General features: G+C 43.2%; 3 protein-coding genes across 3 annotated transcripts in view; 1 reads left to right on the top strand and 2 right to left on the bottom strand.

The window, feature by feature from the left end:
* The window catches only part of LOC139207446 (collagen alpha-1(XXIII) chain), a 113,767-nt gene extending 108,568 nt beyond the window's left edge, over positions 1–5,199 (bottom strand). Inside the window, exons 1-2 of the mRNA XM_070837169.1 lie at positions 4,612–5,199; positions 3,950–4,019 (exon numbers count right to left, since the gene is read on the bottom strand). Coding sequence (XP_070693270.1) covers positions 3,950–4,019; positions 4,612–4,905 — 364 coding nt within the window. The 5' untranslated portion in view covers positions 4,906–5,199. The remainder of the gene's footprint in view (positions 1–3,949; positions 4,020–4,611) is intronic.
* An 835-nt stretch (positions 5,200–6,034) lies between these two features.
* On the bottom strand, positions 6,035–13,072 carry clk4b (CDC-like kinase 4b). Its single transcript, XM_070837477.1, has 13 exons — positions 12,930–13,072; positions 11,625–11,785; positions 9,869–10,118; positions 9,128–9,224; positions 8,745–8,811; positions 8,528–8,644; positions 8,243–8,409; positions 8,060–8,154; positions 7,838–7,967; positions 7,666–7,748; positions 7,486–7,565; positions 7,262–7,352; positions 6,035–6,797 (listed from the first exon to the last, which is right to left on the bottom strand). The coding sequence occupies exons 2-13, from the start codon at positions 11,783–11,785 to the stop codon at positions 6,609–6,611; spliced, it is 1,527 nt and encodes a 508-aa protein (XP_070693578.1). The 5' UTR covers positions 12,930–13,072; the 3' UTR covers positions 6,035–6,608.
* An 849-nt stretch (positions 13,073–13,921) lies between these two features.
* Positions 13,922–14,975, top strand: tmem126a (transmembrane protein 126A). Its single transcript, XM_070837074.1, has one exon. It carries the CDS (start codon positions 14,051–14,053, stop codon positions 14,666–14,668), a length of 618 nt encoding a protein of 205 aa, XP_070693175.1. The 5' UTR covers positions 13,922–14,050; the 3' UTR covers positions 14,669–14,975.
* The last annotated feature ends 1,802 nt before the right edge of the window (positions 14,976–16,777 follow it).

Raw genomic sequence — 16,777 nt, 5'->3', positions numbered from 1 at the left:
TAAAAAGGCAGCTGGATTTTCTGCCACAGGATACTTCTCTCCTAACTGACTTCATACACCGTAAATTTAAAGAGATGCAGTCAGTCACTGGGAGTCAAACACTAAATCATATGCCTGCAGACATCAAACAAGCACACGTGCACAAAACACATGCAAGCACACATTCACAAAAATAGAGACACAGAGTATAAGGAAGCACAGACTCAGCTAGTTGCTGCTCCCCAGCATATTAATACTTAAAAAAGAAAACGGCTCACAGCCCATGGCTATAGCGGAACAAATCTAAAACAAGACCACTTATGAAAACAAATTTCCTGCATTTATTATTTTAAAATGGTCATTAATGGCTCTTATATGGCCTATGTATTCTTCCTGTGGCGATAGATTGCACTGTATAGGTAGCTGCAAGCTTCCGGTCTGATTTATTATGGCTTTAAAACACGAAATGCAACCCTGGGGGGGTGTTGGCAATATCGTGGGTCTCCGTCCCCCAAAGGCTGGCTTTCCCCAGCCAGGCGGGAGAGCAGGAAGCTGGATGGGGAGAGTGTGCAGCCTCTGTCTCCTGAGTGAGAGTTCGATCCCTAGACAGGCCGGCTAACACCAGCAGACAGCTGACGGGCTGCACACAGCCTATCAGACATTACACTGCTGCAGACAGTGGGAGTATAATAGTAACCCAGTACATATGCAGGAGCTTGGAGACACAATAAATACAAATAGATGTTCTTGGACAGAAAGCAGAAAAGAAAGAAATACATTTTTGTTGGTATGTGTTCATGTTAAATGTGTCAGGGAACCCCGCTGTGAGCATGCTCTCTCAATTACATAAATACACACAAAGACACATATATGGGGGGCCTGTGTTCCCATTCAGTGTGTTAATGAGCTCTTATCTGATGGAAATTGATCTGACTGCACAGCCAGGGGTCTGACCTCCTGCCCTCATATACACTAACATCAAAGACATCGATGCCTTATGCAGACTGAAGGAGCTCAGCACTAAGATACAAATGTGCACTTGTGAATATGACTGAAAAAGTTTTATAACTCGTGAAGTTACACCATTGCAGACTGTGCAAACCTTGAATTTCTTAAAACATGAAGAAAAAAAAAGAAAATCCCCCAAACTGTAATTTCAATGGCTGAGTGGTGACTGCATCGTTTTAGCACCCTCTCCTGCTGCACAGTCCTCAGTGACCGCTGACTGAGTCATATTAATGGCCATCTCTGGCTGACATTTCATTTTGGGCCAGTGCCCAAGTGTGGGCAGACTGTGTGCCCCCTAGCCGGCATCAGACCTGTTAAACAGCCTTTAAATACAAATTGCAGAGATGACCATACACTCCCCCTACACAGGACTCATACAGCCCTCACATGGTTCTAATTAGCCAAGCCAAAAGGTGTTGTTTGCATGTGTAAGTAATGAATGCGTGTGTATGTTTGTGTGTGAGCGTACGCTGTGTGTATGTCTGTTGCAGGAACAGGCGGGTGTTAATTGCAAACACCTGAAGCTTGTAAGCAGAGTTAGACTCTGTGGCATGGTTTGCCTAAGCCTTAACGACTGTTGTCTGTGTCGTATCTGTGAGCATAAAACTGTCACAATGCTGCTTCCAGTGAGGTGAAATGAGAGATAAAAGTCCCTTGAGTCAAATACTATTTATAGACTGTGTCTCTCTGCTCCACCGGTGACTGAATCACAGGGGCTTACTTTCAAAATCTCCGCATTTTTCATCACAAGGAAGTCGATCAGTAAAGTGTCAATGACAAACTCAACATCATCAATTCAAGCGCTGCTGCAGAAATGCTGCCCCCTGTTGGGCCCCTGTCTCCATACATGCTGAAAGTTGAGCACCCTGATGAGGAGGGCATAGCTGTAATGGCAGAAATGCCGCTCATGCTGTGTGGTAGTGCGCCTCTCACACACATACAGGCAGAAATACCTTGGCCTGTGATCCTGGTGTGAGAGATTCAAGTTTCAGGTGGGAAGAGATGGTGCTAAAGGGAGAGGAGGGTCTCTTCTTACAGTGTCGTGTTGAGAGAGGTGCCTCGGTCGGCCCCTCAAAGGCTCAGAGACACAAATTCAGACGCGCACACACGCACACACAGGACGATGATACAGGCTGTACACTCTCCCACAGGAATACAGATGGGATGCGCACATGTCGGCACAGCAAAGCTTAGATAAATGTACATTTTACATAAGTCACATACACAAAGTTTGGCACAAACACATGTACACCTCTGACAGAACGCAGCTCATGTGATGCCTTGACCACAAAGCACCTGGAAAAAACTTTCCAAATCCAAGTTTATCGCCAGAGAAACCCAATTTAGAAATAAACACATTTTATGGAGAAACGTTAACAAGTCTCTATTGAGCAATGTAATTGTTGGGACATGAAAAATGTCCACAGGCATTCGGTTGCATCAAAGCCGCAATAAACAGAATAGGCCTTTGTTTCCCAAAAAAAGAAACACCATATTTAAAAGACCAAAAACTGGAGAGAGAGAGAGAGAGAGAGAGAGAGAGAGAGAGACCTTTAAATAGACTTCTAAATAACTGTGGAGGGATTGTATTTCAATGCCAAAACCACTTGATTACACAGCAGTTCAGGGAAATTGACAGGAAAATGGGATGCAACATGTGACACAATAATGTGATCTAATAGAGATAATGCACGAGTACTGAGCAAGGGCAGTGCAGGCTATAGTCCTAATTAGGCAACTTTTTTACAAGGTACATGTAAGTGTAAGTAGAAATGCACTAAATGTTGGAAATTGAACTACAGGAAAGAACTACAACTTTCACTAACAGTATCAGGGGCTTGGGCTCCGCCGTATCCAATGCAAACAATAAATACTAGCACCATCTTCACTGACCAGCTAGACAGAGCCAGCGAGCCATCTTGGCACAGCAGACTTCAGGCTGGAAAACAGAATGTGTTGAAAGCGAGCCAGAAATTCCACTAGTGAACACTTTCACCTGTTCTTGTTGTTGCAGGGCTATTCACACCCAGAGACAAAGAAAGAGAAAGAAAGAAGAAACAGGGAAGGAAATTCCCCAAAGGTGTAGATAAGCATCTTAAAAACTCAACCTCCGCTGTACCTTCTTGATACAAGACCGTAAGAGGAGAAAAGGTGTCCAAGCAGATACTCTTGTCTTAGGTAACAATGGTAAGATTCCACTTGAGTTGCAACTTTTTAAAAACTGGAATGTCATGAATGCCAGCTTCACACACACACACACACACACACACACACACACACACAAACCCTGTTGCTGCAAGCCACAGGGTTTCTCTGGCAATAAAGCACAGCATTTCTTTCTATAGGTGATGTAATAAACCCTGAAATACACAGCTGAGATCAGTTGGTCACACCCACTGATGTTCACGCTTTTTTCAATATGTGTGGACACATCACATCAAATATCACAGCAGCAACTTTACCCAGAATAAAAGAAATACCATCTTTCTTTAATTCACAGGCATATCGGGGGATTTTGCGTGTAACATGATGAGGATCAAACACTATTCTCCACCTGTGGAACTATCACAAGCCCTGTAATGATCACCGCGAGCCAAAGCAGACACATGGCTGCTTCATCTATTAAAGCGAGCATCCCCCACAGACACAATTTATCGGGGCACAGGCTGAACATCCCGACCCCACTGATCTGCTGAGTGTTGAGCTCTGCTGTCACAACATGGGCCCTACACAGGCTTAGGGGCCGTAATCCCCCACACAGAAAAAGACACACACATTGCACACATATACGCTCTTAGATTCAGGAGAGCTGCCAAAAGCATCATGTGCAGACAGACAATCAGGTTTCGTAAGCAGTCATGTCATGATTGTAACTTTTACCCGATAAGGTTCTGGTTTTTAGTGTCTTGTTTGTACGTTCTGATTAAGTGGCACTTAAGCTACAAAGAACAGAGGCAAATACCTGGAGGACAGGAGCATTCTTGGCCAACATCCCTTGTTGTCCGCAATTTCGGCATCAGCACCATCACTTTCTGCAGACACACAGAGCAAATGCAAGTGTAAGAAAAAAAATCCTGGTCCTAAACATGAATATATTCATAAGTTAAGAAACTCTAAGTTTTCAGTTGGTATGAATAAGTAAGCCACAGAGTGGTTCAATGCTGCCAACACAAATAGGGATAAATGGAAATCATTAGGCAAATATTCTGAGAATGGGAGCGGATTAAAATAATCTGAATGACTATAAATTACAATAATGAGATGGTAAGATACAGCTCTAGAAAGAAAGGAGTTTCCACAATTTCTTTTCCAAGTGATGAAATTATAGGTTGGTGTCTATCATCAGTGGTTATGTCACCCTATAAAGAGCTTTAACTGGAAACTAATTGGCCCGCTGCATGCATGGTTGATGCCTCAGGTCATGCATTAAAAAGTACTGATCTTAGGGGGAATAATTAGGGTGCAATTGCCAAAGAGTCCCATGACACTGCATATGTTCCCAGTTATTACGCACACTTTACGCACAGCCAAACGGTGCGTCTTCCAGAGGTTCACAAACACAATGCATGTATTTTATTGATCAGCGACAATCAACTTCAATTAAATCCAGCATTAGACATGTACCTCTTCCACGAGCTTCCCTACTGAGGTGCTCAGCTCAGGAATTAGGGTCCCATCCTCGTTTAGAAAAGCACCATGCGGCGGGTGGTAGATGGACGCTTCGTCCATCTCCATCTGCAGTCGGTTCTCCAGCTGGTAGGTCTTGAAGCTCATCAGAAGACACACGGTGACGGAGCACAGGGACATCAGCAAGCACAGAGCGATGGGAAAACCGGGAAGCCACCGCTGAGCCATGGACTTCGGCGCACACTGGCACACCGGCTTACTTTCCCCGGTAGAGTCGCTGGCTGTATCCATGCTGAAATCCTGCTTCAGTCCTCTTCATTAAAAGAAAATACCCTGTTTTGTTGATGTAGTTCTGCAGCCAAACTGTAATCAAGCCCAACTCAGCGCATCTAACAACAACACTGACTCCTGCACGTTAGACTCAGGGCGCTGTCTTACAGTGGTCTTGGGATAAGAGGCAGCAGCGGTGCGCACCGGGTTTACGCGAGGCACAGATGGGAGCGCTGTGGATACCGAGCAGAGAAGAGGCGCCTACTACTTTCCAGGTCGTTGTTTCCGGTCGGGCAGAGTCCTACACGGATGCGCACTGGCAACTACCAATAAGCAACTGTTTGCCTCCCTAAAAGTTGCACGTTGAACTACTTGAGATGCGCCCGCCCTGTTGACCACGTGGGAGGCTGCAGATTGACAGCGGTGAGACTGAAGGTTTGACTTGTCCAACTGAACTAATAGGGTCAGTACGGTGCTGTCCCTGCAGACCACATCATTGTCTTTACCAGAATTTTCCAGGGAACAACTCGATCGGTGATCGATGAAAGGTGCAGGTTCAGGTTTCCTATCACTTTGAACATAAAATGACACCCAGTGACTTGAAATTAGGCTGTCTGTGGCCGTATTTAGTCAGTATGGCGACAATACCACACTGTGTACTGCGGACGGTCGATCATCTTCATGAATTAACAATAAAAGGCCTGTAAATCAGTCAGATGACTCACAGTGACGCAGTACAGACCTACAAGAAGTCTGCAATCAATCTAGAGTTTAACAGCTCGAGTCATGATTTAAGTCTCCAACAGCTCAGTGGTTTGAAATCTGTTCCAGTGAAACTTATCTAAATCAGTTGACAGTATTTTTACTTAGTGAAATCCCACAGATCGGTGCCGTGTTCGACTCAGTTCTCAGTAAATGTCCAGTTTAGGCTTTTTCCTTTTACCATTAACGAGGCTGAACTCTAACAGCAGGGAAATGATAAGAAGAAAGCCTGTTTATTCCACCACTGGGCTACGAAGCTAAAATGATCATACCTGCAGGTCCTTGTCCTTGCAGACACCTCTGTAGTGATCAGCTTTTTACTGCCACCCTGCGGACTGACGGAGCTACTGCAGCTACATGATCCTTTAACAGCATTCACAAGACACACTTCTGTCGTCTATTCACGTTTATTGAGAAAATGTACATGAAACTGCAAAAGTCAGATAACCAACCAGTCAGTGAAAAAGGAAACATCTAAACAAATTATATGTACAGGGATTTTCTGCCCGCCATAGCTTTTTTTACATCTACAATGCTGAATAAATTACTGGTGAGACTGAGGCAGGGTAAAGCAATTCTCCATCTTTTACATTACCCATCGTCTACCTGACAACGCGAGGAGAAAACATGGACACAACTGGGATAGTCATAAAAAATGGTTCTACCAGTATATGCATAGAAGCTATGAATTAAATTACATGGGCAAATAAATAGAAATCATTTACATTACATCTAGACATGCCACAGATGAAAACATAACTTGTCGATGAGTGAAACTGAGAAACACACTGGTGTAGGACAGGACACAGCAAAGCAGGGCAGTGGACTGATACAGTCAGCTGAGATTCACCTCTCCTTGAGAGTCAGGAAGTGGAGGCTGGCACCGAGCGGCATGATAAATGTCATGATGACAGCCAGGCCCTGACCGTGGCTACAGGTCAGAGGTTTGCAGGTTCACAAGTTCAGTCTTTTTTACTGCTACTGCTGCTGCTTCTACTGCTGCTGCTGCTGCTGCTCTTGCGAAAGCAGGACAGGAAAGGATGTCGGAGGGCCTGCTCCAGGCTGAGGCGTTTAGCTGGGTCATACTCCATCATCTTCTCTATCAGGTCAAACAGCTGCTGGTGGTCTTCGCCTTTGGACACCATGTAATGCTGATGGGAAAGAAAGGACAACTGTAAATCACTCTTCAAAATATGAAACAATTATTTCATTTATTCGTATGCAGTGATTCTCAGTGTGTGTTTAGCTTAGTATTAACAATGGCTGCTGTGAAAAACAGCCATCTTGGATCAGACAAGGTACCTTCCACCAACTCCAAAGCCATCTTATTCACACGCACATTGGATAAATCTCCAAGACACAGAGTTTAGACAGAGTATTGTGACTCACACACACTGGCTGCATGTGGTAAATTAGAAATCTTGTCCTTATTGTGCAGTTGTGGGCTATGTGGTGTACAGTGTTGGAAATGAACAAAACTCCGGTGACTTTTGGATGTACTGATGGCCACTGTGCTAACTAACATCATATAACATGTAAACACCAGTTTTGGAGTTGTTGGGAGGCGTATTTCTTAGCGCATTTGATAAATACGTAGTAGTAGTAATCCTCTTACTTTGAGGGGCTTGCAGTGTTTCCTGACGTATCTCCCAGATGAGCCGTGTGCATCCCAGTCAAGCTTGCACCGGTGAACATACCGCTGTTTCCTGTCCAACACAAAATGGTCAGAATTCAGAACAATTCAATTAACACCATCTGGGACTTGTATTCAGGTGGCCTTATAAATGGTGTTTGATTAATTTTGCTTCCTGCTGATAGGGCACTAAACAGTTCCCTTACTTGGTTTTCTGCAGGAGCTTAGTGGGGATGGGGCCCAGAACTCTTTCCATCATAGCAAGGTGCTCTTTACTGTCATGAGTCTAAGGAAAAAACAAAAAAAATATCCCATGTTGACTGCCTGCCATGGTAAATGTCACAGTATTGTTGATTTCATTATAATCTCATTATGCTGCCACCTACCTGGAAGAGGGTAGATCCAAGGTAGTATTCGATGAGTATACAGCCAACACTCCAGACATCACAGGAATGGTCCCAGCCCAGATCTGAAAGAAGCACTATTAACTGAACAACAAGTCCCCACTAACAGATCAGTTTAAAGCTTCAGTGCAGTGATTTAAAAACACCCACTTACCTAAAATAACCTCAGGAGCACGGTAGTGACGCGTCGACACCACAGACGTGTGGTGCTCGTGTTCATATGTGGCATTACCAAAGTCCACAATTTTTACATTTGGGTTCTTCAACGTTCGTTCATCCCGTTTCTGAGAACAAACAATAGGGCTACTCACAGAGCTGCTGTCACAACCAAGACTTTTCCTCCAAATCTATAGCAGGACACTGTGAGGACACTTACCAATGCACGGTTGTACTCCATGTCATAGTCTGAATCAATGAAGAGAATGTTCTCAGGCTTCAGATCTGTGTGGGTCAGCTTGTTCTTATGCAGAACTGAAAGACAAGGCACATATTTTAAACCAAGCTGTTATTTTGGTGTTTTTTACAAAACAATTTTTTCACGCATGTGTCTATTACTCACACTGCACCGCTCGGATGATCTGGTATGCCATGTGCCTGATGTGTTCTACGGGGAAAGGCTGGAAGTTGTTTTCTTTGAGGAAATCGTAGGTGCTGAGGCCAAGCAGCTCAAAGGCGATACAAATGTGGCCGTGGTAGTCAAACCAGTCCAGCATTTGCACACAAGCACTAAAAGGAAGGAAAGGTACAGCAGATACTAAGTAAGTTTCTTGCCTGGCAGATTCTGAATATATTTTCTTAGGGTAATCAGGTTTTTGTGGCATGAAGTTATTGTGGATCTACTTACTATCTCCTATTAGAGTCGAGGGACTTCAACTGTCCAAGCACCTCTACCTCAGACATAGCTGCCTCTCGGTAGCGATCTATGTTTTTAATGATCTTCAGAGCCACTCGAGCTCCATCACTGGAAACACAATATAAATATCAATATCAGATTATGGAGTAAGTAAATACAAAATATTAAAGACATTGAGCAATAAAAGGAATTTTAGATTCATACTTACTTAGAATGATCAATGCATTCGACAACCTTCCCAAAGGCACCTTCCCCTAGAGTACACACAATCTCATCTACAGAAAATAGAGAGTTGAAGTTAGAAACACAGCACTGATGCAATGAAATACTTCCCTTTGCCTGGTTCACTGTCTGATGTTACAATGCACTGTTTAGCTACACTACTATAACAGTCTTCTGAACACTGGCATACAACTCAAAGCTAAATATGTTACACTGACAAGCAATGACTAACTAAAAAACATTAAGTCTACTGGCCCAAATACTTCTGCCTCTAAATTAATGTTTGGAAATAAAAACCAGACAACAAGAGAGTGAGAGAGACAAAGTGTGAACAACAATAGAAAAAAAAAAAAGGTATATATTCTATACATCTCGCTCTCAGCATGTCTCCACTGTGATAGATGAGGTGACCCTCGTCATCATCCTCAACACTCCTGGATCTTTTCCTGCGGTGATGGCTCCTCCTCTGCACCGGAACCGCCGCAATCCCATCACATCAATAACCCATCAGTCAGCCAGCACCAGGCCACCACAATGCGACACCGTCATTCATTCAACCAGGCCAAGGGGGGGAGGTGTAGGGATGGATAGATTCGGCCCGTTCAGTAACACCGGCAGGCGAATGGACGGAGGGACGGAGCAGCAAATTCAAATTCAGCCCCGTCAGAGAAATTGGGCGCCAGCCACCACATAGTGTGTGTTACAGAAGAAAAACATGGCAACAAGATTTTCAGATGAGAGACTTTCTCAGTAGTACATAAAAAAACTGAACTTGATTGATCACAGTCTTTCTACATGTGGTTCTTTGTTACTCATCCTATAGAACTTAATTCTTTACCATCACGTCCCATAACTGCCCACTAAGATTTCAGCACAAATACTGGGTCCACTTTTCTCTTGCAAATCTACAAAAACACTGACTTCCTGAGCCCCCAAGTCCCCTACCCATTACTGGAAATCATGCTTAATTGTGATGAGTAGAGCTCATAGAGATATAGAGAGACAAGGAGATACGTGTTAAGCATTGGCTCAACGCCAGTGATAATGACCCATTCGATTTGGTGGTATAGACAGGAGAGGGGGGTAGAGGGTAAAAGGAGGTTCTCGTACCGAGGCGGATCTGTGGCGAGAGTGGCTACGTCTGCGCCTTCGGTCTGGATGCCTGCGGCTGCTGCGCCTGCTGCGACCACTACGTCCACTGCGCCCGGATGACTTGCTGTAGTGGTGCCACTCCAAGTCTCTATCCTTGTAGGTGCCTTCCTGACCGTCCTCCTCGCCGGCCATGTCCAAACTGGGGTACCGAGGGTTTCTTTCCCGAGAGTCCAGCCTCTGGTTCAAGCTGCGGGTCTCCAGGTACTGCCTGCAGTCAAACAAAAAATAGGACACACACAGATGAAAAACAAGGTCAGATCAGGAACAGCCCAGTTCCTTGTCTGTGATGAAGCTCTAAAATTAAGACTATGCGATAGTGCTAATGGTCCGCCTATTGCCTGACACTCTATCCCACTGAACCTTTTATGTAACATTTGTAATTAGCAACATACTGATTTACAGCCACCAAACACCAAGCATCCTGTTAAATGAGAGGCTGCAGTTCAGAAACCATTTTTTGGCTCGTTAACACTGTGGAGATAATACCTTAAATAACATTACATTGCAAATTTGGACGATTTAAATATTTGTATAGTTGTGTCCTTGGGAACTAAAGGCATGCCTTATTTAAAACTTGTGAGAGTCACATTGGCAGAGTTTAAGCATAAGGCATTGAAAGTTGATGAAAGCCTTTCAGCATAGCCTGACGGTGCGTAATACAATCTGAGATTCTACACCTGCAGAACTCTGTGTGCCAGGAATGAACACCTTTGCGGTGCCACTTCTTCCCATGTGAAATGCAGAGATGTAAAGTATCTCAAGGGACATTTTTTTCTTACAAAAAAAATCCTTTCAACGGTTCCTTAAACATTCCTCACTGTTATACATCCCAATGTTTGCTCACAGCGTTTCCAATCACTTCCAGCGCACCCACCCAGCTGGCCATGTTAGCACCTAAGCATCTAAAAAAGATTAAGAAACCCCAAGGGCCCTAGCACCTTGTGGTGTCAGTTGTCTTCCAAGAAGAAGTCTGCCTCTCTACAGAATTAAAATTAGAGTAGATCTGGAAACATCTAATGTAACCCCATGGGCCATCGCACAACACATTCACATTGCACACAACTACAACAGACGACAACGTAACTGACGGTTGGTTGTCATTTAAGGGGCATTTCATCAAAAACTTTTATCTGACACACCATTGAAATAAAAAAAAAAACTCGACACTGCAAATTCTACAGATTTAAGAGATGTTTTACAGTGTACATGCACTCTTTGATATGGAACACATTCAAGTTGTTTACACATCTGAGACCTTACTAGAGTTTGTCAAAACACAAGAGCACAAGCCACTGAAATTTCTGAAACCAATCAGTATAGGTGCACTCCATTTAGATCTGATCGTGGTTAACAGGGTTTTAAACCTCAAACTAATCTGCATTTGTAAACAGTTGCTCTCCAGTAAACAGTGCCATCGCTTCTGTTAATTACACTTGAACAACATTTCCAACAAGTGCTAGATGTATGATATACATTTGATTCTCCCGCCTTGATATTTATCAAGTTTTCTAACATTTTTCCCACCATGTTACACTGTGATGGTAGATACGTGAGCAGTTTTGTGCTTGTTCATCACATAATGAAGCTGTTTGTATATTGTTCTATTTTGTTCTGAAAAGTTAAAATCTACACCTTAACAAAACCAAAGCCCTTAAAAAAGTGGAAGAACCTGAGCAGAGTAGATACTTTACACAACACATAATGACATATGTACCCCTCATTTGTCTTGTGGTGGCGAAGATTTCTTCTGGACTTATTTTCTCTTTCACTGCTGTGTGACTCTCGTCTCCTCCGTTTGCGACACTCCATTCTCTCTTCCCAGCTGTACTCATCTAGCCAGACACCTGGGGAGCGCATCCTCTTCGAGTGGCGCATCTGAAAAACACAGGTAAACAAATGAAAATGGCACGACCTGGAATTAAACTGGATACTAGAAAACGTTCAAAGTGTTAATACAATGTTTTGTAGCCAGGGGCATGGAGTTATAATGAAGCAAGTGTAGTTGAAACACACACAATATTTAACTGGCAATTATATTGATACACAAATCATTCATGCAGTCATTTACCATGAAAAAGGGACACAATTCTCTAGCTGCAGTTTTTCCAGTGAGAGGATTAACAGCTTGTTCCTCTAGGATATCAAATTCAAACATCGTTCAGGTTTGGACTTGTTAGACAACACATTCAGTTTGGAAATGTCAGCTTGGTCTCGGAGAATGCGTGGTGAGCATTATTCCAGTTTCCATTCAGAGTGAGAATAAATCGAATGAGTTAACTGAACAAAATAAACAATGAGAAAATGGTTTGTTGCAGCTGACCGAGTCATAACAAAGCCTGTCTCGATTACGTAACCAAATGCACACATCTAACTTTAACAACATAAACACAATTCTCCGCCCTACCTATCGCTATTTAACTACAGATTAATTAATTCTGAGAGAGCATCAAACGCAGGGACCTTGCACATTAACGTAACAACGACGTTTCCACAAAACATTGGTACTCAGAAAGCATCGTTAACACCGTGTTTATCCTCTGTTGGGTTCAACACTGGTATTTCACTCATCCAAACGTGTTGGGTCTGTATTAATAACCAGTGAAGTGGCTGTAGGTGATCAGATGAAGCGGAAAGTTGCCGAATGCTAGCTTGACCTCCAGGCCCGTGGAGCACCGAGCAGGCTAGTAGCCATCCTCACAACACTACCGCCAGTCAGCCTCAGCTTAGTTCAACACATTACGGCCATTGACGTTGCCGCATGACTACCGACTGTGGAGACAAGTCGTGACTGCAACAATTATAAAACGGTGCACCCCAATTTTTTCAACGCACAATATCCGAGGACGTAATTTCTAGTAGCTAGCACAGCTAATTAGCCAGATAAGCATCTGCCATGTTGGCGAGACGTCGAACTTCGATGAAGCTAACTGGCTAACATTAGCTAACATTAGGACCATACATTGAACGGTTAATAACACTCTAAAGTGGTGACTGGCTACAGTCCGATCATTCGTCTTACCTTCTTTCACAATGACGAGGATTTAAAGCGTTGGTTTATCAGTTATGTAAAAAATGTGAACAAAGAAGCTTAAAAATGCGTCTAACTTGTCGTCTTCAAAGATGGCGGACTTCCCTAGAATCCCACAGAACGTTCTTACACAAATTCCATGACGCAACACACAATAGAGCCGGTCGACACATCCGGGAACTTGAGCTACAGCTCCCCGCCCCTTCCTGGGGGAACACGCCCCATAGACACAAAACAGAGGTACAAAACGACGCCAATAGAAAACCACCTGAGTGAAATTACTTTACTAAGACTTTAAGACATCATGTCAGGCAAACGTAAATCCACTCTGCTTGACACATTAAGCGTAAGATACACGGAAATGATTAATTTGATCCATTGCTTGAACCTCCAGCATCTATTTTAGGACATGGCAGAGGAACAAACCAGAAATGATCGTTGTGGGATTAAATAAAGAACGAAAATGGGAAGGAAAGAACTGCTCCAATTGGCTGGAAGGAAGAAGCACTCTCATTGGTTGAAAGAAAGAAGCAGTCTGATTGGCTGAAAGTTAAAACCTTTCTGATTGGCCGGAAGTAAGGGGCTTTCTGATTAGCTAAAATTAGCTAAAAGAGGCACTCTGATTGGCCGACAGAAAATAACACTGGGGAAGTAGAATATCAATAAGATGGGAAAATTAAGAAAGGCATCATACATTACGCTGGAAAAACCATCTGAATCTGTGACATAAGAAACTGCACATTACTGGATGGTGTCAGATGCGTCATTTGATGTTTTCCTTTCATATTGTTCTCTGTGTTTTCTGCTATATATTGATATCTAGTATTAATATCTCATCCATGTCGATGAGAGGTATCTGCACTAGGACAGAATCTATGTGATATTTTTAACTCTCTAATCTAAACTAATCTTCAACAGAGGCTGCACTAGGGGCAAAAACACAATCCACATCGGTCCGCTTTGCATTGTGGGTAAAACATGTCTGCGCCCTGCCGTCATTCGGATGACCACCTTACCCAAATGTGATAGTTAAGATATCCACATTGCAAACAAGGACCTCTTGCTGCAAAAAGGTGGAAATCGTCGGTTTCGTGTAAATATTAATTCTGAAGATGTCTGAAAACACGCAAAGGAAGATCGAACCCGGAAATGCGCTGACAAGAGCAGCGATCGCTGAAATGCTGGCGAGCAATTTCGAGAGACTGCCTGACATCGATCAGAAAGTGTTCATGTATGGACCATTGTATCTGGGGGGAAACGGTGGCCTTGCGGGATTAATATCCAACAGCTTGTACCGCAGAGCTCTGAACGTGACACAGGCGCATCTCACCTCCAGCCTGCCGATGGCCGTGCTGCCCTTCATGACAACATTTGCTCTGTACAACGCTGCAGTGTCCAACCCCCTCCTGTCCGGGGACCTCAACTGTCCCACCTGTGCTCTGATGAGGGGGGCGCTCGTTGGTCTGGTGGGCGGCGGGGTGTACCCCATCCTCCTGGCCTTACCTGTGAATATTGGCCTTGCAACCAGGTACAACACAGCACCGATGCCAGAGAAGGGCAATCTGCTCCGGTACTGGATGGACCTTTCCAGACCCATCCTGAGGAGGATGCGGGCGGTAATGGTGCTTCAGGTCTTCTTCGGCACCTACCTGAGCTCCAGGCACTACGAGACCTACACCAAACTGGCCCAGATAACCTTTGGCACGAGTGGAGAGGAACTGAGAGACTAAAAGAAACTCCTCCTCATGCACTGCCTTGCAGTATGTAAAATTCACCATTTCATGTGGGATGTGCCCGACATGTTTTCCTCATGAATAAAATTCATTGTTTCATTGTTGACTACCTTTCTAAGATTGCTGGTATGTCAAAGTTAACATGACATTATTTGCAAAAATTAATTGCAAACGTTTCATGCATCAAGGAGTCCTAAAAGTTTGGCATAATCTTAATCAGCATTTCTAAAGACAAATGCCAAATATTGTTATTGTTTGCAGCCTTTAAAATGTGCACATTTATGACTTTTGTCTGTTCTTACTTTTTAAACGTCACATCTTTGGGTTTTGGACTGCTGGTTAGACAAAACAAGTTATATGAAGAAGTTGCACTTGACTCTGGGAATTTGTGACAGTTTCCACTATTTTGTGACGAAATATTTGATTCATCAACATACAAAATAATTGAAAGGAAAGGAAATTGTTGGTTGCAGCCCCTTAAGGAATATTTAACACACTAATCAGTAAATCAGTTAACTAAACATCTTGTTTTATGACTCAGCTTTGAGTTACACCTGGATGATTGCAGATGAAATCTTGTTGAGTGGATACTCAACCGTTCACCTTGATACTCACAGCATTCAGGGCGTTTTGTAGCTGATCAGACATTTGAAACTCTTTTCATGTAAATAAGATATTGTGCTAACACATCGATGAAATGTCAGGGCCAAATCGTTATTTTGACAAGACTGTGTGAATCCATAGTCAATGCAATGCTTTGATCGAGCGTGTCATGAACAAAATCAACAGCAGACAATCGACTAAGCATGGTTCACTTTTATTAAAAGCTTTTTAGGAACCAGTTACAAATTTTGCAGTGATGTTGGAGCCTAAAGTGTCTGCTTGGCCTCACTAACCATGAAAAACACTGAATGAAAACCACTCCTTGAACTGCACACAGCATTGTAGTGTAAGTGTGTAAGCAAAAATTCAAAGATGGACTTGGCAGTGCAATGACACCTTTAAAAAGAGCAGAACTGATGTAATGTAATGTAGGCAACTGTCATTAAAAACACATGTTCAACACAGGCGGTGTTTTATTAAAACATGTCTCCACCTTGAATGGCAGGTTTGACTTCACATCTCTGGCTCTCTATAGTCTTAACTTATCAGGGGAATGTGTTACAGGGAAAGCAAGTTTATTGATGACAAACGAGGAGGGAGAATGAAAGTCAGTCTGTTATTGGGAGGGAAAGGTGCTTCTTAAGAGAAAACACTGACATCAATCAATTAGAGCAAACTCAATAAGACATGTTTTTTAAAAAGCTTATAATTACACAGTTCCCGCTCCCTTCCCCATAACCCTCCTCTTCTCCGGCCACCCACCCTCAACAATGGCTCCCGAATCACAACAAAACTGCCAAAAACAAAGTGACGACCCCACAAAACGATAAACAGCACGTTTCAAGTCAGAGGAACCTGAATTGTCATGACAACCAGTGATTCATATGGCACAAGTTTCCCTCGTTAAAGAAAGACAAAAGTCTCCACTTCATCATTGTCCTTCCACAGAACGCAACACCGCACCATCACTACAAAGTTTGTGTCGCAGTAGTCATCTTTACAAGGTGGATACGCTTAATGCCCCTTTAAAAACACCTGTCGTAGCATGCCGTTGGACTTCATATTCAGTAAAGGAAAGTTACAATAAAAACTATACATCTGTCAGCACAGAAATCTCCATAAATATATCAGACAACTGAACGTCAGTCAGAGAAAACTTCCTGAAGAGCAGAAAGATGAGGGGTAAATGTCACCTGTACACAATCTACACCTGGCCTGGCTCCTCTTGTGGCTGTGAAGCTATACTGTAGTTATTTTGCATTAATGGCACAATACATTTAAAAGGAGTAAACACTTTTTTTTTTAACAGTTCATATTCCCCACCGACTCTTTCCCCAACATAAAATACAATAAATTAAAATTCAAGAAGAGATGACCAATAAACAGGCTTCTCCAGTCATTCTCATGCAAAACAAGACAGTGACAGTCTGAAGAGATGCATGAAGGAATGGATCACAAACGCAAAAGTACACGTGAGATGAACTGGTAAAATGCTCAAGGCAT

This window comes from Pempheris klunzingeri, chromosome 9, assembly GCF_042242105.1.
Source record: "Pempheris klunzingeri isolate RE-2024b chromosome 9, fPemKlu1.hap1, whole genome shotgun sequence".
NCBI classification, from domain to species: Eukaryota; Metazoa; Chordata; class Actinopteri; order Acropomatiformes; family Pempheridae; genus Pempheris; species Pempheris klunzingeri.
Note: the sequence above shows the minus strand (reverse complement) of the source record. Positions and strands in the feature narration are given on the sequence as shown.